The 27,590-nt window shown below is 45.4% G+C and overlaps 2 protein-coding genes across 2 annotated transcripts in view; both read right to left on the bottom strand.

The window, feature by feature from the left end:
• LOC310857263 (arg8-vasotocin receptor-like) overlaps positions 1-9,457 on the bottom strand; it is a gene marked incomplete at its 3' end in the record, with an annotated part of 12,064 nt that extends 2,607 nt beyond the window's left edge. The window contains exons 1-2 of the mRNA XM_083762874.1: positions 8,880-9,457; positions 227-408 (exon numbers count right to left, since the gene is read on the bottom strand). Of these exons, the coding sequence (XP_083619000.1) occupies positions 227-408; positions 8,880-9,332 (635 nt within the window). The 5' untranslated portion in view covers positions 9,333-9,457. The remainder of the gene's footprint in view (positions 1-226; positions 409-8,879) is intronic.
• The window catches only part of dyrk4 (dual-specificity tyrosine-(Y)-phosphorylation regulated kinase 4), a 413,072-nt gene continuing 385,536 nt past the window's right edge, over positions 55-27,590 (bottom strand). Inside the window, exon 14 of the mRNA XM_083763036.1 lies at positions 55-174. The gene's annotated coding sequence lies outside the window, so the exon portion shown is untranslated. The remainder of the gene's footprint in view (positions 175-27,590) is intronic.

Raw genomic sequence — 27,590 nt, 5'->3', positions numbered from 1 at the left:
TAAGCTCAAGAACTTGTTTACAGCCAGGCCCTGCTCATAGAACATTTCATGGTAGGGGTTCAATGCCTTGTCCAAGGGCACTTCAGCTGTGGTAATTTTAACGTGCCGGTCCGGGGATACGAACTATAGCGACCTTCCGATATCAAGACCGCTCCGCAAACCGCTCGTCCACCGCTGCCTCGGTGAGGTGGGTTCTGTGAGTTGAGGCCAAGTACAGTATCCTGACCTGAGGGAGAAGATGAAGTACTGCGGCGTGCTGAGCGCCGCGCTGCACGCCCAGGTGGAGGCGATCATGACGTAGGAGCGGCGCGTGGACTGCTGCAGGGTCTTCAGGGGGTGGCAGATGGCGATGTAGCGGTCCAGCGTCATCATCACCATCATGTAGGTGGAGGCGAACATCCCCATCACCTGCCAGGGGGCGGAGGAGAGTATACTGTAAATAGGTGGAGGCGAATATCCCCATCACCTGCCAGGGGGCGGAGGAGAGTATACTGTAAATAGGTGGAGGCGAACATCCCCATCACCTGCCAGGGGGCGGAGGAGAGTATACTGTAAATAGGTGGAGGCGAACATCCCCATCACCTGCCAGGGGGCGGAGGAGAGTATACTGTAAATAGGTGGAGGCGAACATCCCCATCACCTGCCAGGGGGCGGAGGAGAGTATACTGTAAAGAGCCATTATTATGACATAATGGGCTGTATTTTGCGTGTCTTAAGTACCAGGTCTTATTACCTAACTTGAGTAAACTAAAGACCTGGAGGCGTGATCAATGCCATTTGGCTATTCTGAGTGGCCAAAGAGCATTGATCACGCCTTCAGGTCTTTAGTTTACTCAAGTTATAGGGAATAAGACCTGGTACTTAAGACACGCAAAATACAGCCCAATTTCTCCTAATTGACAATGCTTGGTCAATGTCAAGGCCAGCCCAGGTATCTAAAACCCATTCTGAACGGGCACCCATTTTGGTGTCAGCATCATGTTATGCTTTAGCTATTGAAAAATAGCAGATCTACAAGCTCGTAGTGCGCCACCGAGTGGCGCACTACGAGCTTGTAGGTCTGCTATTTTTGAAAAATCGAAGAACGACTGACATTTTTTTAGAATCTGATCTCAGGTCAGAATGGGTTAATCGGACCAGTGTGTGTCCAGTGGAAACCTCGTATGAATCTGATCTCAGGTCAGAATGGGTTAACCAGGCTCCTGATCAGGCACAGGTGTTGCCAGTGTCAGAGGCAAACAGTTTTCAGACCAATGTAACGCCCAAGTCCCCATACTGTATATACTTGGGTTCTACTGGTGTGATATTGGTCACTATATCACTAGCCTGGGGTCCACCTAGGCTTTCTATGGCATAGGCAGCTATAGGCAGGATCCAGAGAGAGAGGTGTGTGTGTGTGTGTGTGTGTGTGTGTGTGTGTGTGTGTGTGTGTGTGTGTGTGTGTGTGTGTGTGTGTGTGTGTGTGTGTGTGTGTGTGTGTGTGTGTGTGTGTGTGTGTGTGTGTGTGTGTGTGTGTGTGTGTGTGTCAATTTAACAAATGTGCAGACGATCAGAAATCAGCAGAGAGAGAGTGATCGACGTTTGCGTCTACTCTATGCCGAATTGAAGTGAACTCGTTCCCAGTCTTTTTTTTTCTCCCTGGAAATAAAAACGTCTGGGTTTCTGAGGCTACTGTATCACATACTGTACACAATATGGATGATATTGGGTGATATCAGTTTCTGGAGCACATGAATGAACTTCCTCGGCAACCCGTAGGTAACCTGACGCTGCCAGATCCAAGAAGCTTGCTACACAATTTTTTTTCACAGCTTATTGGGATCTGGGATCGCGGGAGCAAATTCGATGACGGGGCTGTTCATTTTTTTCAAGATACCATGGTAGATGATTGGATGGGACCGTCTGTATATCACCGTGTGGGCGTGCAAACACAACCAATCATATTGACGTGTCTATATAGCTTCACATCCGGTTTCGCACATATCCCGCCCTTAGCTCACACTGATTGGTCCGGTACGGAACGGATTTGTGTCAGCTCAACTGCCTGAGAGATCCCAGATGAAGGCTGTGTTGGGGAACATGGTTACCCAATACCGCCCCCATCTGGCAGCGTCAGGTTAACCCATAGGATCCAAGTATAGGGACTTGGTGCGTTACACTAACCAAGTAGATTTACTTGTACTTTACTTTAGGTACTAGTTACTTGTTAGATTTGGATTACACACATTGCCAGGCAATGGAGTGGAGTACCCGTGGAGTACCCGTTATCATTAAGCTTTTGGACTTATCCAGCCTGTTATTAACCCATTCTGAACGGGCACCCATTTTGGTGTCAGCATCATGTTATGCTTTAGCTATTCAAAAATAGCAGACCTACAAGCTCGTATCGCGCCACCGAGTGGCGCGATACGAGCTTGTAGGTCTGCTATTTTTGGAAAATCGAAGAGCGACTGACATTTTTAGAATCTGATCTCAGGTCAGAATGGGTTCGTCAGACCAGTGTGTGTCAAATGGAACACAACCACCGTAAAGACTAATCATTGTGTATATTCCTGCACTATACCTGCATCGAGTGATCTTGGTACATAGAAGTTGATCTATTGAAGATTCTGACAAAGTACATAATTTTTGTTTTGATTGTATTGTTGTATTGTTCTTTCTGCTTTGGCAATGTAAACGTATGTTTTCTCATGCCAATAAAGCCCTTTGAATTGAATTGAATTGTGTGTCCGGCGGAAACCTCGTATGAATCTGATCTCAGGTCAGAATGGGTTAAAACATGCATCTACCACTTCAGCCCTGTATAGATCTCGGCCATGTGAAAATAGCCGATCTACAAGCTCACAATGCGTGGGACACAAAGGTGGTACTATGGGAGTGAATGAGGAAAAGACGCTGAGCATCAGCAATGGTTTTCAGTGGAGTGCTGAACCCAACTCCAGTATACATAAAAACCTGACCTGAGATCAGATTCATACGAGGTTTCCACTGGACACACACTGGTCTGATTAACCCATTCTGACCTGAGATCAGATTCTAAAAATGTCAGTCGCTCTTCGATTTTTCAAAAATAGCAGACCTACAAGCTCGTATCGCGCCACTCGGTGGCGCGATATGAGCTTGTAGATCTGCTATTTTTAAATAGCTAAAGCACGACATGATGCCGACACCAAAATGGGTGCCCGGTCAGAATGGGTTAAAGGACAACTTTAGTTTTTTTCAACCAAGGTTCATGTTTTAGGTTGTTATTAGAGAAACTTAAAAGGTGTGTGTTAATTTTCTTTCATTTGCTGCTTTCTTTCGTTTTTGGGATTTTAGCCGTTTCTGACAGGGGGGCGGGGGCATTCGAGCATGGGGCTAAATATGTATTTCTTTACAAAATATTATGGTGATTTATTATTTTATTATTTACTATAGTCCTAATAAACCCCTGGAAATTACATCTGGCCACAAAAGATCACAGGATCTATTGAATGTGACAAACTGACATATTGAGCCTATACACACAGTATAAGCCTTCCCCCAGTAGGCTACCTTCACATTCAGTAGATCCTGTGATCTTCTGTGGCCAAATGTAATTTCCTGGGGTTTATTAGGACTATAGTCAATAATACAAAAATAAATCACCATAAAATGTGGTAAAAAAAATACATATTTAGCCCCATGCTCGAATGCCCCCGCCCCCCTGTACAAAACAGCTAAAATCCCTAAAACGAAAGAAAGCAGCAAATGAAAGAAAATGAACACTCATCTTTTAGTTTCTCTAATAACAACCTAAAACATGAACCTTGGTTGAAAAAAACTAAAGTTGTCCTTTAAGGCTATCGATGGGAAGTTATACCACCGTTCATCACACTGCTGTTAGCGTGGGAAAACAGCACATGATAGCCTGTCTGACTCGCTCAAACAACTGGCGTTACACTTCAGTCTGAACTGGGAAAACCTGCTTTCTGCTTTGATGAAGCTCCCGTTTAAAAGAAGAAAATAAAAAGCTTAATGACCTGATCTTATAAATCTTCCTACCTCACTATGTAACTGTTTTATAGGGGGGGATAAGGGCTTATGTTGGGGCCAATAAGGGCTTATGTTGGGGCCAATAAGGGCTTATGTGGGGGGCCAATAAGTACCATTGGCCCATCAAGATGAACATTTGACAAGTAATGATAATTCCACTATCATAATTAATTTAATGTGCTGGCTGCCATCAGTCAGTTTCAGACGAATGAGAACCTATTGCTTATTTTACTGTCCAATGACATGAAATGGCACAAGGGACGGACTTGTTGATGGTTGTGTAATCATCAGCATTGCAAGTTTAAAACCTCACGCTCTTTTGGAGAATAAAGGATTCAATCTCAGTACAGACGAGTCGACTATGGCCACTCACTCACACAGAGCCCTGTTGGTTATCTTCCGGAAATAGCCGATCTACAAGCTCATTGTAAGAATACAATAGGGCTTAGTTAGTAAGGTTAATGTATGTTTTGTTACTACTGATGCTAATCTAAAAATCTACAAAGTATCTATAACTATAAAGTTTTAAATTTATTTGTAGTGCAGTGAAATGTACAATATTTGCCTCTGAGATGTTGTGGAAGTAAATGAAGTATACTGCGAAGTGGTTAAACATTCAAGTAAAGTAAAATTATGTCAAGATTGCACTTATACTGTAGCTTACAGGTAGCCTAAGTGATCATTTTGGCTTGCAACGTAAAAGTTTAAAAATGTATAACTCCATATTCTGATAGTATAGCCTAATAACCCATTCTGACCGGGCACCCATTTTGGTGTCAGCATCATGTTATGCTTTAGCTATTTAAAAATATCAGATCTACAAGCTCATATCGCGCCACCGAGTGGCGCGATACGAGCTTGTAGGTCTGCTATTTTTGAAAAATCGAAAAGCGACTGACATTTTTAGAATCTGATCTCAGGTCAGAATGGGTTCATCAGACCCAGTGTGTGTCCAGTGGAAACCTCGTATGAATCTGATCTCAGGTCAGAATGGGATAATTGCTATAGAGTGTTTGTTCACCATGTCACTCCACCAGCTTCTTTGATAAAAAATAAGTTAATTAAGTCCTTGGCAGACATTAACACAAAAAATGCTGGAAACGTATCCATACGCTTTATTAATATCGAACGCCGTACGCGCGAAGCGTATGTATACGTTTTATACGTTTTTTTATTGCTTACTGTACATCAACGTCCTATGCTCCAGGACACCGAAGAAAATAACAGCTTTCGTCTCCAGGAAGCTCCAATATGTGATCCGGGAGTAAAAAGCCCCTCCCTCCTGAAAAGAGGTCTGTCTGTGGCGAAGACGCTCCCTCCTCCAATGCCTCCATTACACGTATGGGTCTGCACGGCAACGGCATAGACCAACGCAGATGTCAGGGCATCTAAAATGGAGTTACCCATACTCTAGTGTCTGTGAATACACTCGATTCCCCCTCCCCTCCTGTTTCTACATGGTTTCTCCCGAGGAAGCTTTGTGGGGGGAGTCTCTTGATCGCTTTGGCAGTTTGAGTTCCCCCCCCCCAGGCCCCACTGCGCCTTGCGATCGCCTTGCACCGCTCACTCATTCTCGGAAAAAGATATAACGCAGTCGTGTCGATTTGCCCTCTGCCAGTATATAAACCAAGAATAATCTTCAACGATCGCCATTTCATAACGTTTTCAACACGCACACGGCACACGCCATGATCAACTAACTGCCTGGCTACGTCTTCAGTCTTCACCAGCCATCGCTATCCGTTGTGTGTATCGCCATCGCGTCTTCACTTTGTTTGTTTGGGCAAGAAGCACGATCAGCGATGGAAAAGAGCTTTATATCCACGGCAGATAAGTAATGACGTATTATCGAAGGACCGCCATGATCAACTTACTGCCTACGTCTTCGTCAGCCAATGCAGCCATCATCGCTATCCGTTGTGTGATTGTGAATGTAGGCTATATCCACGGTATCGAGAGAGACGCCCGGCTGTGATATAGGTCTTATCACTGCAATTATAATGAATAAAAAGGCTACAATCACACAACGGATAGCGATGGCTGCATTGGCTGGTGACAACGTAGCCTCGGTCCCAGGCAGTTAGTTGATCATGGCGGTCCCTCGATAATACGTCATTACTTATCTGCCGTGGATAAAACTCTTTTCCATCGCTGATCTCTGCTTCTTTGCCCAAACAAAGTGAAGATAGCGTTGTCCAACAAAGCAGCCAGTTATTTGATCATCTCTCTCTCCTGTGCTTCTTTCCTCAAACATGTCCAGACATGTCAACCTCAACCACTAAACTCACCGATCCAGTAACGCATCTCACCGTTATACTATCGTTCTGAAGGCAGATATAAAAATAAACATAAATAAATTATTGTCATATACATACTACACACTGAATGAAAGCCCTAATTGTCTACTTTTAGGAGGAAAACAAATACATAATATTGATCCCATGTACAGTTTGTCAGGCTATTGAATGCAGTTGTTCAGGTCCAACTATTATTCACAAAATAAGGCCTATAGCGACATGTACATATTATATACCGTATGAAACAGAAGACCCTCTGCTTTCATAAGAAAAAAACTAATACTGTAATAATAATAAAAATCACACCCCTGTGAAGTGAGCATTTCCTCATGAAGTTATCATAGCGAGTTATAAAGGTTTAAAGTCACAGAGATTGACAGGCAGATATAAACATAAATAAATTATTATCATATACATACTACACACTGAATGAAAGCCCTGAATGTCTACTTTTAGGAGGAAAACAAATATACAAATATATACAAATATAGTTTGTCAGTAATTGGCTATTGAATGCAGCTTGCGCCCACCAGAGAGGATTTCAGAAAATGCATGGACCAGAAGAACTATTATTCACAAAATAAGGCCTATAGCGAAATGTACATACTATATACCGTATGAAACAGAAGACTCTCTGCTTTCATAAGAAAAATACTTCTACTGTAATAATAATGAAAATCACACCCCTGTGAAGTGAGCAGTGCAATGTTGCGCAACATTGCACTGCTCACTTCACAGGGGTGTGATTTTCATTATTATTACAGTAGAAGTATTTTTCTTATGAAAGCAGAGAGTCTTCTGTTTCATACGGTATATAGTATGTACATTTCGCTATAGGCCTTATTTTGTGAATAATAGTTCTTCTGGTCCATGCATTTTCTGAAATCCTCTCTGGTGGGCGCAAGCTGCATTCAATAGCCAATTACTGACAAACTATACATGGGACCATGTGTATTTGTTTTCCTCCTAAAAGTAGACATTCAGGGCTTTCATTCAGTGTGTAGTATGTATATGATATTATTTGTGTTCATTTTTATATCTGTCTGTCAATGTCTGTCAACTTCAACCTTCCATATCTCTGCTGTTTTTTCAAGCGAGCAGCGTGCCTTCAAAAGCAGGTTTTAGAAAAAGGTCAATATCTCCAGAATGGAAGATGGTAGAATCATAATTTTTTTTTTAAATTGAAGTGGACATGTTTGGCCTACTTTTTATTTATGCGATGTGATTCTAGCTATAAGAGGCCCCTCGCTGTGGGCCCCTAAAAAGTTCAAAAGTCCAATGTTAATCGCTTAGCACCAGCAAGCCTGAGCAAATAGAAAACTCTAGCATACAATGTGTTAATTAACAGAAAATATGTTTTCAGATTGGGCTACAAATTTCAGCCAATCAGGGAGAGAGAATTGCCCATTTTATCAGCTTTGATTCCATCACTGTTCTTAGTTTTTCCAATTGTATATCTGTTCATTTATTTGTGTCACTTCCAATTTCAGTTGTTTATCGAGTTCTGATCCCGATTGATCCAGACCTGAAAATGCAATTTCTCTTTAAAGAGCTATATGTGGAGATTCCTGTTACTGAATATCTACACTTAATTAAAACACCCGTGTGAATTAAATGAGGGCCACTTCTTATCATTAATATACATCATCATACATCATCTCATGAACAACTGAATTTATGTGATTGGTTCGTCGATCTGCTCGTCTACATGTGACGTAAATGTCCCTTTTGTTGTCAACGGCATTTAATGTTCGTGTTGCCACAAATTTACGTCATATTTGAGGCACATACAGTATGACCTAATTTCTCCTTTCATTGTCAACGGCAAATATGAGCCGTGTGGGGGGGACAAACGCTGTATAGCAGGGGCTAGCGCCCCTCAAAAATCACACCTGTGTGAAGTGAGGGGCGCTCTTATCATCGTACATCATCATGACGTAAAATAGACACTATTTGCTCGGACACTATGACGTAAAAGTCTCCATTCAATTGTCAATGGGAATTGAATGGACGGAAACTAAAAGCTTGATGTAGGGCCCCTCAAAAAACTAAAGAAACAGCATCACTGACTTATTTAAAGGACCACTTCACCACTTTTTAACCTATCTTCATATAATAGGTCCATATAATGAAGGTCCTTCATATAATAGGTGCAATTATTTTCTACTCTGTCTGTGTCTCATAGGAGGGCTGTGGGCAGTTCAGAAACTGTCTTCCAGTGACATCATCAATGGGGAATACAAGCTAATAAAAACTGCAGGCTTTCTTGTCCTGAAAAGTTGCAATGCGAAAATGGAAGCCATCATTCTCACGATAATGAAAATCTAAACATTTTTATAAAAAAATCTTGTTTAAAAAAGAATCTGCCTAATAACTGCCCACAGCCCTCCTATGAGACACAGACTGAGTAGAAAAGAATCGTGCCATTTTATCATGATTATTAGTGAGGACCTATTATATGAAGATAGGTTGAAAAGTGGTGAAGTGGTCCTTTAAGGTTAACTCTGTGAGTTCTAAATCGATATATATATATATTTCCGGACGGGTGTATAGCAGCCTGCGCCTTACCTGCAGGTGTTTGACTATCCTGCAGAGGAAGTCGGGTCCGTAGAAGCGGTAGGTGACCTCCCAGCACAGCTGCGGCAGCACCTGGAAGAAGGCCACCACCAGGTCGGCCAGGCTGAGGTGCTTGATGAACAGGTGCATGCGCGACGCCTTCTTCTTGGTGTGGTACATGGCCACCAGCACGCTGACGTTGCCCACCACGGCCACCACGAAGCTCACCGTCAGCACGGTGATCTCCAGCTTGGCCACCTCCTCGTTCCGGGCGAACGGGTCCGTCTCGTTGCCGTTGCTGTTGTTGTTCTTGTTGTCGGCGGCGTAGTCCTGGACGGTGTAGTTCATCATGTCGTCGGGAGGAGAAGTCGTGGACGACATCATCATCATCATGGGGTCGTAATTGGTGAGCGTGAGTCCGTTCAGCAGCCGGTGCGCGGTGTGGTTAGGACGACTAACGGGCATGCTGGCGCAAATCCTCCGCTTTTTACGCGCAGCGGCGCGCCTTGCTCCAAGCGCGGTGTTCTCTCTATCTCTACCTCTCTCTTTCTCTCTCTCTCTCTGTGTGTGTGTGTGTGTGAGTGAGTGGAACAACCTGACTTGAAGCACTGTCTGTCTGTCTGTCTGTCTGTATGTGAGACCCAGCTCTCTGTCTGTCTGTCTGTGAGACCCAGCTCTCTCCGCTGGCTTCTGGAGACCTTTTGGCGCGCAGCAGCGGCGCGCCTTGCTCCAAGCGCGGTGTTCTCTCTCTCTGTCTCTCTCTACCTCTCTCTTTCTCTCTGTGTGTGTGTGTGTGTGTGTGTGTGTGTGAGTGAGTGGAACAACCTGCCTCGAAGCACTGTCTGTCTGTATGTGAGACCCAGCTCTCTCTCCGCTGCAGAGGCTACTAGAGACTGACTGACTGCCTCCTTTTTAAAGTCGAGTCAGATTTCACGGAGCTGGTGCGTAAATGCGCAGGCAGCCCAAAGACCAGCCCCCTGGTGCAGGCAGAAAGAAGACCAGCCCCCTGGTGCAGGCAGCCCAAAGACCAGCCCCCTGGTGCAGGCAGCCCAAAGACCAGCCCCCTGGTGCAGGCAGCCCAAAGACCAGCCCCCTGGTGCAGGCAGCCCAAAGACCAGCCCCCTGGTGCAGGCAGCCCAAAGACCAGCCCCCTGGTGCAGCAGACAGCCAGTCAGGGTGTGTGTAGCAGGCCCACGCCCCCCCCTGGATGACTAAGACTGTCAACAAAGCCGGGTTTAATTCCCAACCCCCCCTTTTTAAATAAACATAAGACAGTTATCTTTTTTCCCTATCTTTAAAATTGTCTAGACGAGGGACCCTTTAGTTGAGCCAGAGATGAAGCAGGGACTCCCACGACATATTGGATTCATGTTAAATGTGTGTTTTCAGACATTTTAGGACTTGAATTAAACGTTGTAAACATGACCTTTGGCACCAGTAGTACGTGGTCTGCTCATTTTCCCCTCAACACCAAACCTCTTTGCCGGACATTATAGCCGAAAATAGCAGATCTACAAGCTCACAACGTCACGTGTCACAGGCGTGTGATGCAATTAAGTCCCTATATGGCGCAAGCAGTCTCTCTGAGGACCACCTGTATAGCAGTCCCCGGGGACCCCCTGTTGAATATACTCCTGGTCTAGGCCATTCCTTCAGTCCCCGGGGACCCCCTGTTGAATACTCATGGTCTAGGCCATTCCTTCAGTCCCCGGGGACCCCCTGTTGAATACTCCTGGTCTAGGCCGTTCCTTCAGTCCCCGGGGACCCCCTGTTGAATACTCCTGGTCTAGGCCAGTCCCCGGGGACCCCCTGTTGAATACTCCTGGTCTAGGCCATTCCTTCAGTCCCCGGGGACCCCCTGTTGAATACTCCTGGTCTAGGCCATTCCTTCAGTCCCCGGGGACCCCCTGTTGAATACTCCTGGTCTAGGCCATTCCTTCTCAAACCTTTTCATGTCAAGGATCCTGTTCCTGGAAGCCAAAATTAATGTTTTGGACCTCCGTATACTACAAGGCTTGTTTATTTTCCTTTCTCTTTTTTTCCCCCTGGACCCCGGGGGCTTTGAGAAGCTCTGTTGTTGCAGCAGCACCCTCCCTCCCTCCCTCCAGTGCAAACGCTTATAAAGTCTGCTAGAGGTGGATGACAAGTGAGACAAACGGGTCTGGATCGTATTCTGAAAACATGTCGGGATAGTTCCAACATTTAAATAGCCTACATTTGGTTCCTGAACAGAACAGCACCACTATACCAGACGTCTTTCCCTCGTCACCTTCAATATAATGTTACACTTTTCATGCCCACGCAAGCACGCACACACACACACACACACACACACACACACACACACACACACACACACACACACACACACACGCACACACGCACACACACACGCACACACACACACACACACACACACCCCTGAGGCAGATCGAGCTGCCTTTAAAAAGGACAATACTGTGAACACTGAAAAAAGGCGTTATGAGGAATGTTAATGTGTTGTAACATACTGTATATATTTAGTTCCACAGAAAATAGATGTTTTATTACACACGCACGCACACACACTGTCATCACTTTCAACACTTTCAACACTTTCAATGCCCCTTGTTTATCCTTTATCCCTTTCCAAACCTTTCTATTAGGAATGGACAACAAAATATGTGGTGCAACCTGTTCCCCTTCCAGAATGGCCAAAACGCTGTGGGGCGCAGACGGTGGCCGAGTGGTTAAGGCTCCTATACTGTATCACATATACAGTATATAGACTCTAAATGCGTGAGTCGCTGCAGGTTTTGATTAGCGAACCCGACGGCCCTTTGCTACGTACGTGTGACTTCCCGTCTCTCGAGCTGTTTTGTGTCACACTCTACATAATCTTGCGTTGGCCAGACATCTATTATTCCACAATCTCAGAATGCTATATTTAGTCTGGCAGCAACCCCAGAATCTGTGTGAGGAAGCTGAGATTTCCGTTCACAGAAAATGTATTTGAAAAATACATCCATTTCTGCTAAGCATTTATATGCAAGCTATTATATGCTTAGATGATTTATTATTTATATTAGGATAAATGTGCGCGACTGCAAAGACGAAATGGGAAGTGGGGATGACGGAGGAGGCTTATTCACATCCGCTTATACTGTATATTTTAATATTTCACACGCTGCCCCTCCCCAACCTGAACTCACCAACTAGCTAAACTATACAGTATACACTAGTCTCTGGAGTGGGACAGTAACTGCTTATAACCAATCAATGGACCGCAATGGAAACTAGAAAAAGTGCCCCTCGGGGCACAGGTCTCCACCAGTGCAGGTCAGGTTGTGGCCTCCTGGTGGCGCTATAATAGGACAGGTCTCCACCAGGGTAGGTCAGGTTGTGGCCTCCTGGTGGCGCTATAATAGGACAGGTCTCCACCAGGGTAGGTCAGGTTGTGGCCTCCTGGTGGCGCTATAATAGGACAGGTCTCCACCAGGGCAGGTCAGGTTGTGGCCTCCTGGTGGCGCTATAATAGGACAGGTCTCCACCAGGGCAGGTCAGGTTGTGGCCTCCTGGTGGCGCTATAATAGGACAGGTCTCCACCAGGGTAGGTCAGGTTGTGGCCTCCTGGTGGCGCTATAATAGGACAGGTCTCCACCAGGGCAGGTCAGGTTGTGGCCTCCTGGTGGCGCTATAATAGGACAGGTCTCCACCAGGGTAGGTCAGGTTGTGGTCTCCTGGTGGCGCTATAATAGGACAGGTCTCCACCAGGGCAGGTCAGGTTGTGGCCTCCTGGTGGCGCTATAATAGGACAGGTCTCCACCAGGGGCCAGGTCAGGTTGTGGCCTCCTGGTGGCGCTATAATAGGACAGGTCTCCACCAGCAGAGGCAGGTCAGGTTGTGGCCTCCTGGTGGCGCTATAATAGGACAGGTCTCCACCAGGGTAGGTCAGGTTGTGGCCTCCTGGTGGCGCTATAATAGGACAGGTCTCCACCAGGGCAGGTCAGGTTGTGGCCTCCTGGTGGCGCTATAATAGGACAGGTCTCCACCAGGGCAGGTCAGGTTGTGGCCTCCTGGTGGCGCTATAATAGGACAGGTCTCCACCAGGGTAGGTCAGGTTGTGGCCTCCTGGTGGCGCTATAATAGGACAGGTCTCCACCAGGGCAGGTCAGGTTGTGGCCTCCTGGTGGCGCTATAATAGGACAGGTCTCCACCAGGGTAGGTCAGGTTGTGGTCTCCTGGTGGCGCTATAATAGGACAGGTCTCCACCAGGGCAGGTCAGGTTGTGGCCTCCTGGTGGCGCTATAATAGGACAGGTCTCCACCAGGGTAGGTCAGGTTGTGGTCTCCTGGTGGCGCTATAATAGGACAGGTCTCCACCAGGGTAGGTCAGGTTGTGGCCTCCTGGTGGCGCTATAATAGGACAGGTCTCCACCAGGGTAGGTCAGGTTGTGGCCTCCTGGTGGCGCTATAATAGGACAGGTCTCCACCAGGGTAGGTCAGGTTGTGGTCTCCTGGTGGCGCTATAATAGGACAGGTCTCTCCACCAGGGTAGGTCAGGTTGTGGCCTCCTGGTGGCGCTATAATAGGACAGGTCTCCACCAGGGCAGGTCAGGTTGTGGTCTCCTGGTGGCGCTATAATAGGACAGGTCTCCACCAGGGTAGGTCAGGTTGTGGCCTCCTGGTGGCGCTATAATAGGACAGGTCTCCACCAGGGTAGGTCAGGTTGTGGCCTCCTGGTGGCGCTATAATAGGACAGGTCTCTCCACCAGGGTAGGTCAGGTTGTGGCCTCCTGGTGGCGCTATAATAGGACAGGTCTCCACCAGGGTAGGTCAGGTTGTGGTCTCCTGGTGGCGCTATAATAGGACAGGTCTCTCCACCAGAGGCAGGTCAGGTTGTGGCCTCCTGGTGGCGCTATAATAGGACAGGTCTCCACCAGTGAAGGTCAGGTTGTGGCCTCCTGGTGGCGCTATAATAGGACAGGTCTCCACCAGGGTAGGTCAGGTTGTGGCCTCCTGGTGGCGCTATAATAGTACAGGTCTCCACCAGGGTAGGTCAGGTTGTGGCCTCCTGGTGGCGCTATAATAGGACAGGTCTCCACCAGGGTAGGTCAGGTTGTGGCCTCCTGGTGGCGCTATAATAGGACAGGTCTCTCCACCAGGGTAGGTCAGGTTGTGGCCTCCTGGTGGCGCTATAATAGGACAGGTCTCCACCAGTGAAGGTCAGGTTGTGGCCTCCTGGTGGCGCTATAATAGGACAGGTCTCCACCAGGGTAGGTCAGGTTGTGGCCTCCTGGTGGCGCTATAATAGGACAGGTCTCCACCAGGGTAGGTCAGGTTGTGGTCTCCTGGTGGCGCTATAATAGGACAGGTCTCTCCACCAGGGCAGGTCAGGTTGTGGCCTCCTGGTGGCGCTATAATAGGACAGGTCTCTCCACCAGGGTAGGTCAGGTTGTGGCCTCCTGGTGGCGCTATAATAGGACAGGTCTCCACCAGGGTAGGTCAGGTTGTGGTCTCCTGGTGGCGCTATAATAGGACAGGTCTCTCCACCAGGGTAGGTCAGGTTGTGGCCTCCTGGTGGCGCTATAATAGGACAGGTCTCTCCACCAGGGTAGGTCAGGTTGTGGCCTCCTGGTGGCGCTATAATAGGACAGGTCTCTCCACCAGGGTAGGTCAGGTTGTGGCCTCCTGGTGGCGCTATAATAGGACAGGTCTCTCCACCAGGGTAGGTCAGGTTGTGGCCTCCTGGTGGCGCTATAATAGGACAGGTCTCCACCAGGCCAGGTCAGGTTGTGGCCTCCTGGTGGCGCTATAATAGGACAGGTCTCCACCAGGGTAGGTCAGGTTGTGGCCTCCTGGTGGCGCTATAATAGGACAGGTCTCCACCAGGGTAGGTCAGGTTGTGGTCTCCTGGTGGCGCTATAATAGGACAGGTCTCTCCACCAGGGTAGGTCAGGTTGTGGCCTCCTGGTGGCGCTATAATAGGACAGGTCTCCACCAGGGTAGGTCAGGTTGTGGTCTCCTGGTGGCGCTATAATAGGACAGGTCTCTCCACCAGGGTAGGTCAGGTTGTGGCCTCCTGGTGGCGCTATAATAGGACAGGTCTCTCCACCAGGGTAGGTCAGGTTGTGGCCTCCTGGTGGCGCTATAATAGGACAGGTCTCTCCACCAGGGTAGGTCAGGTTGTGGCCTCCTGGTGGCGCTATAATAGGACAGGTCTCTCCACCAGGGTAGGTCAGGTTGTGGCCTCCTGGTGGCGCTATAATAGGACAGGTCTCTCCACCAGGGTAGGTCAGGTTGTGGCCTCCTGGTGGCGCTATAATAGGACAGGTCTCTCCACCAGGGTAGGTCAGGTTGTGGCCTCCTGGTGGCGCTATAATAGGACAGGTCTCTCCACCAGGGTAGGTCAGGTTGTGGCCTCCTGGTGGCGCTATAATAGGACAGGTCTCCACCAGGGTAGGTCAGGTTGTGGCCTCCTGGTGGCGCTATTATAGGACAGGTCTCTCCACCAGGGTAGGTCAGGTTGTGGCCTCCTGGTGGCGCTATAATAGGACAGGTCTCTCCACCAGTGCAGGTCAGGTTGTGGCCTCCTGGTGGCGCTATAATAGGACAGGTCTCCACCAGGGCAGGTCAGGTTGTGGCCTCCTGGTGGCGCTATAATAGGACAGGTCTCCACCAGGGTAGGTCAGGTTGTGGCCTCCTGGTGGCGCTTTAATAGGACAGGTCTCCACCAGTGCAGGGCAGGTTGTGGCCTCCTGGTGGCGCTATAATAGGACAGGTCTCCACCAGGGCAGGTCAGGTTGTGGCCTCCTGGTGGCGCTATAATAGGACAGGTCTCTCCACCAGGGTAGGTCAGGTTGTGGCCTCCTGGTGGCGCTATAATAGGACAGGTCTCCACCAGTGCAGGGCAGGTTGTGGCCTCCTGGTGGCGCTATAATAGGACAGGTCTCTCCACCAGGGTAGGTCAGGTTGTGGCCTCCTGGTGGCGCTATAATAGGACAGGTCTCTCCACCAGGGTAGGTCAGGTTGTGGCCTCCTGGTGGCGTTATAATAGGACAGGTCTCTCCACCAGGGTAGGTCAGGTTGTGGCCTCCTGGTGGCGCTATAATAGGACAGGTCTCTCCACCAGTGCAGGTCAGGTTGTGGCCTCCTGGTGGCGCTATAATAGGACAGGTCTCTCCACCAGTGCAGGTCAGGTTGTGGCCTCCTGGTGGCGCTATAATAGGACAGGTCTCTCCACCAGTGCAGGTCAGGTTGTGGCCTCCTGGTGGCGCTATTATAGGCCAATGTGAAAAGGGTTACATTTCTTCTTACGCCTCGGATGGCAATTGGATGATTTGAGGCATTTTGTTCCAAAAAATGTGTTTTGCAAAAATCCACCTGTTGGTGGCGCTATATAACAGGCCAATGTGAAAAGGGTGGGATATGTTCCTCAGCCTAGTAGGAAAGTCTGTGAAAGATTTCACGTAAATTGCACGCTCCGTTCATGATTTGAGGCTTTTCGTTCAAAACGGGCCAATCCTGCAAACTTTGAAAGCCAATGTTAGCCAATTAGGATGGAATATGAAATATCGGACAGATCCGTCTTGAAGACATGAGATAGAAGATACTGTGTAACGATTTGTGGGATTTTCGGACCAAATCTGGAGGAGTAATATCCAAGAATGTTTTTGACAAAAGTCGGCCTCCTGGTGGCGCTATAACAGGCCGTTCATCGCTGGCATCCAGGGAGTGTGTGTGGCAAATTTGGCGCCGACCGGGTTAACGGTGTCGGAGATTAGCTGGTAACAGACGGACACACACACACACACACACACACACACACACACACACACACACACACAGACACACACAGACTCACACACGGACGTGCAAAACATACCATAGTCTCTCCCCATGCCTTCGGCCTGGTGGAGACAACAATAAGCCTCCCCAAGGATTATGTTATCCTTTCATAGCATCATTATATAAATCAATGCCGCTGTACTTTTTGAAAACTGTTCAAAAAGTCAAGTAAAAGTATTCAACCATTCAATGAAAACCACTGACCACTGCTAAACCAATTAATGAACCGCAATGGAAACAATAAGCCCCCAGGGAATGTTATGTTATCCTTTTATACCATCATTATATAATCATGCCGCTGTACTTTTTGAAAACTGTTCATAAAAGTATTCAATCATTCAATGACAACCACTGACCACTGCCTCATGAGATGGGTGTGGGTGAGGCCCCAGCTCTTTAAAGATGATTTGCTGTAGCACACTGTGGTTGGAACAATGGGTCCCCTAAATAGAACCCGCTGTCAGGGGAGAGACGACACTCTGAACAAAGCAAAACAAAAGAAAACATTGGTGGTGGGTTTTATTTTAACCCATTTTGGCGTCAGTTGACGTCAGTTTTCTGAAATACCTCATGTTTCAATCTGTAATTTATTGGCCACCGACCCCCATCTGAAAACATGTTGTTCCAGGGACCTTCCCAGAAGCAAAGATATTTTAGTTAAAAGCTTTCGCTCTGAAAGATATTAAAAGATTTGTGCCGCATTTTCACGATTGACAGACCTACAAGCTTGTAGCGTGGCACTCGGTGCGATATTTCAATTTTTCTATAGAACACTTATGCCATATCACAATAGTACAATATCCAAAATCACAGACTTATATCCAGTCTAATATCATCATATGGATATGATATTGATACTATAGGGATGTCCTATGACTAAAACTAAGACTAAATGTATTGACAATTTCGTCAACAGAAACTAGACTAAAATGTTAGGAAGGGACTAGTGGACAAGAGATCCAGTATAAGTCATGTTACACTTGGTTGCATGCTGAAAATAGCTGATATACAAGCTCACAACATGTCACAGCGTGACGCGTTGTGAGCTTGTAGATCGGCTATTTAAGTGTAAAATCAGTCATTATGAAGGCCCGCCAAAATACATTTTAGTCGACTAAATCAACTGTAGATTTAGTCGACTAAAATCTTATGACATTTAGTCGACTAAAACTAGACTAACACTAAAACATTCCAGGTGACTTAAAATGTGACTTAAAAAAATGAATTAAGTTTTATTCCAAAGACTATGACTAAACAAAAATAGAAATTTGCTGCCAAAAACCACCCTTCTACAGGGGTGGGCGCGCATGGAGCAAGCGCTGGATGATATTGTTTCTCTGAATGTATTCATCGCCGACCCCCTGGGGTGAAGGGACAGGCGATCTGTGTTCAGAGGTGGAGAAAATAAATTGTCTAAAATAATCCCCTGGGACACCCCCCCCCCAACATGTTGCCCCTGCTGCTGCTGACAGTTTCAGTGCAAATTGAAAGTCTGTCTTGAGAGATTAAGTTACTATAATAATAATAACATTCAGACCAAATTGATGCGTTTAGTTCATTTTGTTTGTGTCTGTTTATATTATTAGTTCAATCTCTCAGGATCAGATTCGATGGGGACTGTAAAGCTGTCAGCAACGTGTTGTTGCTGCCTTTATCAGTTACTTTAATCAGGAGTGTGACATGTGGGCATGGATGTGGGAAAGTGTAATGCACCGAAGTGACATGTAAAAATATGCAAACGCAACAAAGAACATGCTAAGACATGCACGCACGCAAGCACGTACGCACACGGAGAAAAAGAAACACACACAGAGACAGAGACCACGTACCTCCTTACACAAGAACAAGAGACAGAGCAAAACGACACACCCTGCCATAAAGCTGTTCATCAAAGCCAACTTTTTTTGTTGGCTATGTTTTTTAAAACATAATGGTGACCTGTGGTTTGCATCGGCACAAACATCCGGCATGCTGATATTAGATAACAGTATCTTGCACTCCCATGAGGAGCGACTTTTGGCTGGCCGGCTTTTGGCTGGCCGGCCGGCTGGCCGGCTGGCTGGCTGGCTGGCATTTGTTCATCACCAAGTGTCACTGTTGCACAGCCTAACACACACAGGCCAGGGAGGAATTACAGTACAGTACAGTACAGTACAGTACAGTACCACTCACTTCAGACAGGTGACTGATTTATTTTTATTTTTTATTCAGTCTATTGCATAACACACTATTTAGTCTTAGTCCTATCTTGTCTTCTGAAAAACCTTAGTCGACTTAGTCTTTAGTCTTAGTCAACAAAAGTGACACTGCTTCCTCGCGGGGCCGGTCGTCCCTCCAGTCCGTGTCCTCTGGGAGCATTATGTGTTAAAGTCCAGACACGTCCAAAGTCTGTCCCGGGAGACAATCGTGGCACAATGGGCAGATTTTATAATGACCCCTATAGTTCGGCTTCTGTTATTATTCATGGCCCGTCCACCATGCAAAGTCAACGAGGAGCATATTCTGAACGATCTCTTTAGGTCAGACTAAAGAGGTCCTTTGTCCACCAGTCGACCCTGAGGCTTAATCAGGAGTTGTAGTAGCCACGGGGTAATCTAAACGGTGGATATTGCTCTTGTCTTCATGTCTTTATGTATGTAAATTGTGTCTTGTTCTTTGTGTTATGTCAAATGTGTGTGTATATGTGTTCTGCATACTTGGCTGCTGGGTCGCAATAAGACACATCTCAGTGTGAACTGACAATAAAGTACTATATCATAATCAATGATCAATTTCTAATCACTGGAGCAAGAATTGCATCACGGCGAGGTAACTACAACCCAAGCCTCTAGCCTACCAGAGTGTTCTGGTCATTTAAGCACTTCTTTATCTTTATCTGTGTCGTACAAACATCTCAGTCATGATGACCTGCCTGGTCAAGTGGTGTCTCTTCTCGCGTGTAAAACAAAAATCATCATTTCAAAAAACGGCAGCTGTTGAGCTAATTGGAAGCATATGGTGATGATTGTATAAGAATAGCCTTATCTTTATTGGTCATCTGCAGTGCGACGGACGGACACACTGTCCCGGCCGGCCCGTTCTCTGGTCATATCCGATGCCCTGAAGAGGGACCGCCGCGCAGGCCACGCAGGAAGTTAAGCCCCAAATATCCTGCTGAGGCGACTACTGGATGTAATTATAGGAGTTTTTTTTCTACTCTTTTTCTCCGTGTTATTCCAGTGTCCTCAGATGCTGTAGGTGGAAGTACTCGGACTGTGGGCTTCTGTCTCTGTGATGTAATGGATGAAGTATGAAGAATATGGGCTTAGTTACTAGGGGTGTCAAAAAAATCGATTCGAATTAGAATCGCGATTCCCGTTATGAACGATTCAAAATCGATTCATAATTTCCAAAAATCGATTTTTTCTTTCTTTTTTTTCTGGTTAGTTACAGGAGTTTTCACTACATGGTGTTTATAATATGAAATGTAAGCTCACCCTAACCCTCACCCTTACAGTAAACATCATGTCTTCAGTCATTTTCAAGTTAATCACTTCAGTTGGCTGGAGTAGATTGTGATGAAATCCTATGTATTGAATCAAGAATCATTTTAATAGAGAATAGTTTCGAATCTGGAAAAAAAATCTTTTGAATAAAAAACAAAATCGTTTTTGGAGAATCGAGAATCGTAGAATCGAAAAAATCGATTTTGAATCGAATCGTGTGACCCCAAGAATCGGAATCGAATCGAATCGTGGGACACCCAAAGATTCACAGCCCTGTTAGTTACTATACTTTACTGGTGTTGTGCAGTGTTGTTTTTGCCGCAGTACATTTAGATTTTAGTTCTAGTCATAGTCTCTCTTGAATAGTTTTCATTTAGTTTTAGTCACATTTTGGTCACCTGTGAATGTCTTATAGCGTTTGTCCAGTTTTAATCGACTAAACCTACAGTTGATTTAGTCGACTAAAATGTATTTGGTTCGGGCCTTGATGCCGTCGTAATGGCTGATTTTTACACTTGCTGAAAATAGCCGATCTACAAGCTCACAAAGCGTCGCAGCGCAACACGTTGTGAGCTTGTAGATCGGCTATTTTCAGCATGCAATGTGTAAAATTAATTGTGTCTTTTTACTTATACTGGATCTCTTGTCCACTATAGTCCCTTCCTAACATTCGTCTAGTTTTTATTTGTTGACAATTGTCAATATATTTAGTTTTAGTCATCATAGCTTAGTTTTCATTTAGTTTCCATGTAGTTTTCGTCAGTGAAAAAAGGTCGATGGACACTTTTTTAGACAGTTTTAGTCGACGAAATCAACACTGGTCTTGTGGCCGTTATGACCTATGACCTTACTGTTTGACCTATGACCTTACTGTTTCTACCCATCAGGGGAGGCTTCCCCCTCTGACGGTTATGAGCAGGAGAAACAGGATACGGGTTAGTGTCTGTTTTTGTTATGTTAGTGTTTTGAGTGTGAGAGTGTGTGTGTGTGTGTGTGTGTGTGTGTGTGTGTGTGTGTGTGTGTGTGTGTGTGTGTGTGTGTGTGTGTGTGTGTGTGTGTGTGTGTGTGTGTGTGTGTGTGTGTGTGTGTGTGTGTGTGTGAATACACAAAAACAAACAACAACCTACTGCAGTCGGACTCAGTCAAATCCGGTGACCTCGAAACGGTCGCCAGTCGCCACCAGGTCCTCCTAGACTTAACCTCAGTAAAACTATGTCTAAAACTAACGTTATTCTTAAATGTAACTTCAGTAAAACTATGTCTAAACCTAACCCTAACCTTAACCTCAGTAAAACTATGTCTAAACCTAACCCTAACCTTAACCTCAGTAAAACTATGTCTAAACCTAACCTTAACATCAGTAAAACTATGTCTAAACCTAACCTTAACCTCAGTAAAACTATGTCTAAACCTAATCCTAACCTCAGTAAAACTATGTCTAAACCTAACCTTAACCTCAGTAAAACTATGTCTAAACCTAACCCTAACCTCAGTAAAACTATGTCTAAACCTAACCCTAACCTTAACCTCAGTAAAACTATGTCTAAACCTAACCCTAACCTTAACCTCAGTAAAACTATGTCTAAACCTAACCCTAACCTCAGTAAAACTATGTCTAAACCTAACCTTAACCTCAGTAAAACTATGTCTAAACCTAACCTTAACCTCAGTAAAACTATGTCTAAACCTAACCCTAACCTTAACCTCAGTAAAACTATGTCTAAACCTAACCTTAACCTCAGTAAAACTATGTCTAAACCTAACCCTGTGTGTGTGTGTGTGTGTGTGTGTGTGTGTGTGTGTGTGTGTGTGTGTGTGTGTGTGAATACACACAAAGAAACAACAACCTACTGTAGTCGGACTCAGTCAAATCCGGTGACCTCGAAACGGTCGCCAGTCGCCACCAGGTACTCCTAGACTTAACCTCAGTAAAACTATGTCTGAAACTAACGTTATTCTTAAATGTAACCTCAGTAAAACTATGTCTAACCCTAACCCTAACCTCAGTAAAACTATGTCTGAAACTAACGTTATTCTTAAATGTAACCTCAGTAAAACTATGTCTAACCCTAACCCTAACCTCAGTAAAACTATGTCTAAACCTAACCTTAACCTCAGTAAAACTATGTCTAAAACTAACGTTATTCTTAAATGTAACCTCAGTAAAACTATGTCTAAACCTAACCCTAACCTTAACCTCAGTGAAACTATGTCTAAACCTAACCTTAACCTCAGTAAAACTATGTCTAAACCTAACCTTAACCTCAGTAAAACTATGTCTAAACCTAACCCTAACCTTAACCTCAGTAAAACTATGTCTAAACCTAACGTTATTCTTAAATGTAACCTCAGTAAAAATATGTCTAAACCTAACCCTAACCTTAACCTCAGTAAAACTATGTCTAAAACTAACGTTATTCTTAAATGTAACCTCAGTAAAAATATGTCTAAACCTAACCCTAACCTTAACCTCAGTAAAACTATGTCTAAACCTAACCCTAACCTTAACCTCAGTAAAACTATGTCTAAACCTAACCCTAACCTCAGTAAAACTATACCTAAACCTAACCTTAACCTCAGTAAAACTATGTCTAAACCTAACCCTAACCTTAACCTCAGTAAAACTATGTCTAAACCTAACCCTAACCTTAACCTCAGTAAAACTATGTCTAAACCTAACCCTAACCTCAGTAAAACTATACCTAAACCTAACCTTAACCTCAGTAAAACTATGTCTAAACCTAACCTTAACCTCAGTAAAACTATGTCTAAACCTAACCCTAACCTTAACCTCAGTAAAACTATGTCTAAACCTAACCTTAACCTCAGTAAAACTATGTCTAAACCTAACCCTAACCTTAACCTCAGTAAAACTATGTCTAAACCTAAACCTAACCTTAACCTCAGTAAAACTATGTCTAAACCTAACCTTAACCTCAGTAAAACTATGTCTAAACCTAACCTTAACCTCAGTAAAACTATGTCTAAACCTAACCCTAACCTTAACCTCAGTAAAACTATGTCTAAACCTAACCCTAACCTCAGTAAAACTATGTCTAAACCTAACCCTAACCTCAGTAAAACTATGTCTAAACCTAACCCTAACCTTAACCTCAGTAAAACTATGTCTAAACCTAACCTTAACCTCAGTAAAACTATGTCTAAACCTAACCCTAACCTCAGTAAAACTATGTCTAAACCTAACCCTAACCTTAACCTCAGTAAAACTATGTCTAAACCTAACCCTAACCTTAACCTCAGTAAAACTAAGCCTAAACCTAACCATATTCCTAAACTTACCCTCAGTAAAACTCAGTAACACCTAAACCCTAAAGTCATTGATTGATGGAAATCTTTATTTCTTCTCGAAAAGAGCAATGGGGTTTACCCTCATTTGCCATCCTGCCAAGCGCACGCACGCACACATGCACGCATGCACGCACACACGCACGCACGCACAAATCAATAGTTAAGACATATACTGATAGGCTTATTCCTATAACCTTAACCTCAATAAAATGAAGAACCAAATAAATAAATAAAGGGTCCGACTACGTAACGTTATTGTATGTTAATGTGTGTACAGCAATGGTTCTCCAACATTTTCATGTCAAGGACCCCCATATTGACATGTAGTTATTTGCCCATAGACCCCCATCTTCTGTCTCTGAAACGTCTACATTCCCCATTAACGTTTAAAGCAGGCCTGAGATAAGATCTTGGCTCCACCAAAATTCGAATGGGTCTGACCTGAATGTTATGTTTACCGTGCGGGCCAGCCTCCCCCCAGGGTTGAAAACGTCTGGGAGAATAGAGGCGAGTGCTGCTGAGAATCCACAGGGTGATGGATGACTCCATCATGCCCAGGTGATGATTACGTGCTCACAACGTCGAACCAGGTTAATTATGAAGAGGTCCTATCGATATACAGGCTTCAAGCACACTCTGAGCAAGGGGGAAATCTAAAAAAGGACTTTAACCCATTCTGACCTGAGATCAGATTCATACGAGGTTTCCACTGGACACACACTGGTCTGATGAACCCATTCTGACCTGAGATCAGATTCATACGAGGTTTCCACTGGACACACGCTGGTCTGACGAACCCATTCTGACCTGAGATCAGATTCTAAAAATGTCAGTCGTTCTTCGATTTTTTTCAAAAATAGCAGACCTACAAGCTCATATCGCGCCACTCGGTGGCGCGATATGAGCTTGTAGATCTGCTATTTTTCAATAGCTAAAGCATAACATGATGCCAACACCAAAATGGGTGCCCGGTCAGAATGGGTTAATATATTATTTACAGCAGGGCTATTGAATCAGAACTGCAGACTCACTCCCAATATTCCACCGTAGTCTGAAAAGTCACACCTTCAGATCCATCTTAGGCCGTAGCTGTGAGCGCCAACCTCACAGGCATAATATGCAAAGGCTAAACGTATGTAATTTAATATGCAGATAGCATATATAGTGTATACTCATAGTTTCATTGTACAGATATTCTACTGCTCCTCCTTGATGACTAATTCTATGTATTTGATGTATTACCATGTGTTGTTCTCGCTTTACTGTAAATCGTTCTGGATTAAGAGCGTCTGCTAAATTTAAATGTAAATACCTAATCCTTGTTCAGAGTGTGCTTTAAGCCTGTCTCGATCGGACCTCTCTTGATTGAAAACGTTTCACTCGATCCATCGACCAGATGATGGCGCTGTGAGCATTTACATAAACAAAAACGTTGAAACATGGAGCCAGGCAGCGCCCCAACAGCGACAATATTTTGTATGGTTGTCTAGACTGTTGTTAATTGTCCAGTTAATTGAGTGAGTTTATTAATGGACCACAATGGAAACAAGCCTTTGGCTATTTTTGGTCTCGTCCCTTTTTTCTTATTGCTCGTTGTACTGCTGTACTCGATACAAATCAATAAAATATTCAATAAATCAATGAAATGTTTTTTGAAAAATAAAACAGGGCTCAAGGGTTTACTTTAAACTGTCCCACATTTTGCTGGAGACCCCCTGCAAAGCCCTCAATGAGCCCCACCTGAGAAGCAGTGGTGTAATGGGGGCCCTATATAGGGGTGTAATGGGGGCCCTACTAGTGGTGTAATGGGGGCCCTATATAGGGGTGTAATGGGGGCCCTATAGGGGTGTAATGGGGGCCCTACTAGTGGTGTAATGGGGGCCCTATATAGGGGTGTAATGGGGGCCCTATAGGGGTGTAATGGGGGCCCTACTAGTGGTGTAATGGGGGCCCTACTAGTGGTGTAATGGGGGCCCTACTGGTGGTGTAATGGGGGCCCTACTGGTGGTGTAATGGGGGCCCTATAGGGGTGTAATGGGGGCCCTACTAGTGGTGTAATGGGGGCTCTACTGGTGGTGTAATGGGGGCCCTATAGGGGTGTAATGGGGGCCCTACTGGTGGTGTAATGGGGGCCCTACTGGTGGTGTAATGGGGGCCCTACTGGTGCACGTGGGCTTGTGTCGAGGTCAGCAGTGGCCCAGGAGTTTAGAGCGGTCGTCTGGGGGAACTGAAATAATATTCAGGTTAGAGGTTAAGGGTTAGACATCGGTTTAGAGATTGGAGACAGTTATTTTTTTTTAATATATTTTTTTATCCCACGATTTTGTAACCCATTTTTCACCCCTGTGTCAATCATCTAATGTGATCCTGGGCTCTACACACCCTCCACCAACCTAGTCCCCATATATGGGGGACAAGGGGAGAGCAACGGACTTGAACTCATGCTTCCTTCATGCCTGAGTGTCCAAGTTGCTCCTTTACACCTGACAGGGGGGAGTTTCCCTGGTTGGACGTAGCGCGTGGAAGGAACACGTTATTCCAACCAGTTCCTTTCCCCTCCATCAGGCGCCCCGGCTGGCCAGGGGGAGGCAGTTTAGTGACCAGGATTACTGCATGTTTTTTGTGAGGGTACCTACCCTAGGGGACACGGGGAGAACATGCAAACTCCACACAGAAAGGCCCTTTCGCCAACCCCGCCTTCGGGTACGGGCACTGATGACGCGGAGGAGGAAACACGCCGCCAGCACCCACAGCGTCCCCAGCGGTAATCGAACCCAGGACCTTCTAGCTGTGAGGCGACAGCACTACCAACTGTGCCACCGTGCCCCCTTGATTGGAGACAGTTATGCCTGATTTTACACCGATGTGTTGTGAGCTTGTAGATCTGCTATATGTTTCGGCTTTAGGCTTGCGGTCCTCACACGCAAGCCTGCATGCGTGCACGTCCGGAGCTAATCTCAAAGACCACTGGACCAGATCAGCAGTAAGTAAGTCAGAGGCATGCAGAGTTCAAGTCCGTTGCTCTCCCCTTGTCCCCCATGTATGGGGACTAGGTTGGTGGAGGGTGTGTAGAGTCCAGGATCACATTTGATAATTGACACAGGCAGGGGTGAAAAATGGGTTACAAAATCGTGGGATAAAAAAATATAGAAAAAAGTCAGAGAGGTTTATTGTTGGTATCAGTCAGGGCGTGGGAGTCTATCCTCTGGGGGATGGATTTCTGAGGTGGTTAGCAGCACACCTACTGTACAATCCGCTCTACTCATTGATGGGAAAGTACGGTATACCAATGCAGTACATCTGAAACGGTGGACAGCGAGTCAAATCGATTAATGCAATAAGTTGATTATAAATTGAAAATTAAAGAGAGCTATATGGGGGAACGGAGGAGGCACATTACTCTACTTTAACCAATCAGTTGTGGACAAGAAATGCAATATAGGAACGAGAGCTGTGTTGCAAAAATGATGACTTAAACTAAAGGACAACTTTAGTTTTGCTGTGTTGCAAAAATGACGACTTAAACTAAAGGACAACTTTAGTTTTGCTGTGTTGCAAAAATGCTGTGAGCTGTGTTGCAAAAATGATGACTTAAAGGACAACTTTAGTTTTCTTCAACCAAGGCTCATGTTTTAGGTTGTTTATTAGAGAAAGAAAAAGATGAGTGTTCATTTTTCCTTCATTTGCTGCTTTCTTTCGTTTTAGGGATTTTAGCTGTTTTTGACAGGGGGGGGGGGGGGGGGGGGGCATTCGAACAAGGTGCTAAATATGAATTTTGACAACATTTTATAGCTATTAATTTTTTTATTATTTACTATAGTCCTACTAGACCCCAAGAAATTACATCTTGTCACAAAAGATCACAGGATCTACTGAGTGTGTCAAACTGACATATTGAGCCTATGACACACAGTGTGGCTTCCCCCCAGTAGGCCTCCTTCACATTCAGTGAATGTGAAGGCCAGATGTAATTTCCTGGGGTCTATTAGGACTATAGTAAATAATAAAAAAATTAAATCACCATAATATTTCTAAACAAATTCATATTTAGCCCCATGCTCGAATGCCCCCGCCCCCCCTGTCAAATACAGCTAAAATCCCTA

This window comes from Protomyctophum parallelum (genome assembly GCF_964188405.1).
Source record: "Protomyctophum parallelum genome assembly, chromosome: 4".
Classification (NCBI taxonomy): domain Eukaryota; kingdom Metazoa; phylum Chordata; class Actinopteri; order Myctophiformes; family Myctophidae; genus Protomyctophum; species Protomyctophum parallelum.
This window is presented reverse-complemented; position numbering and strand designations above follow the sequence as displayed.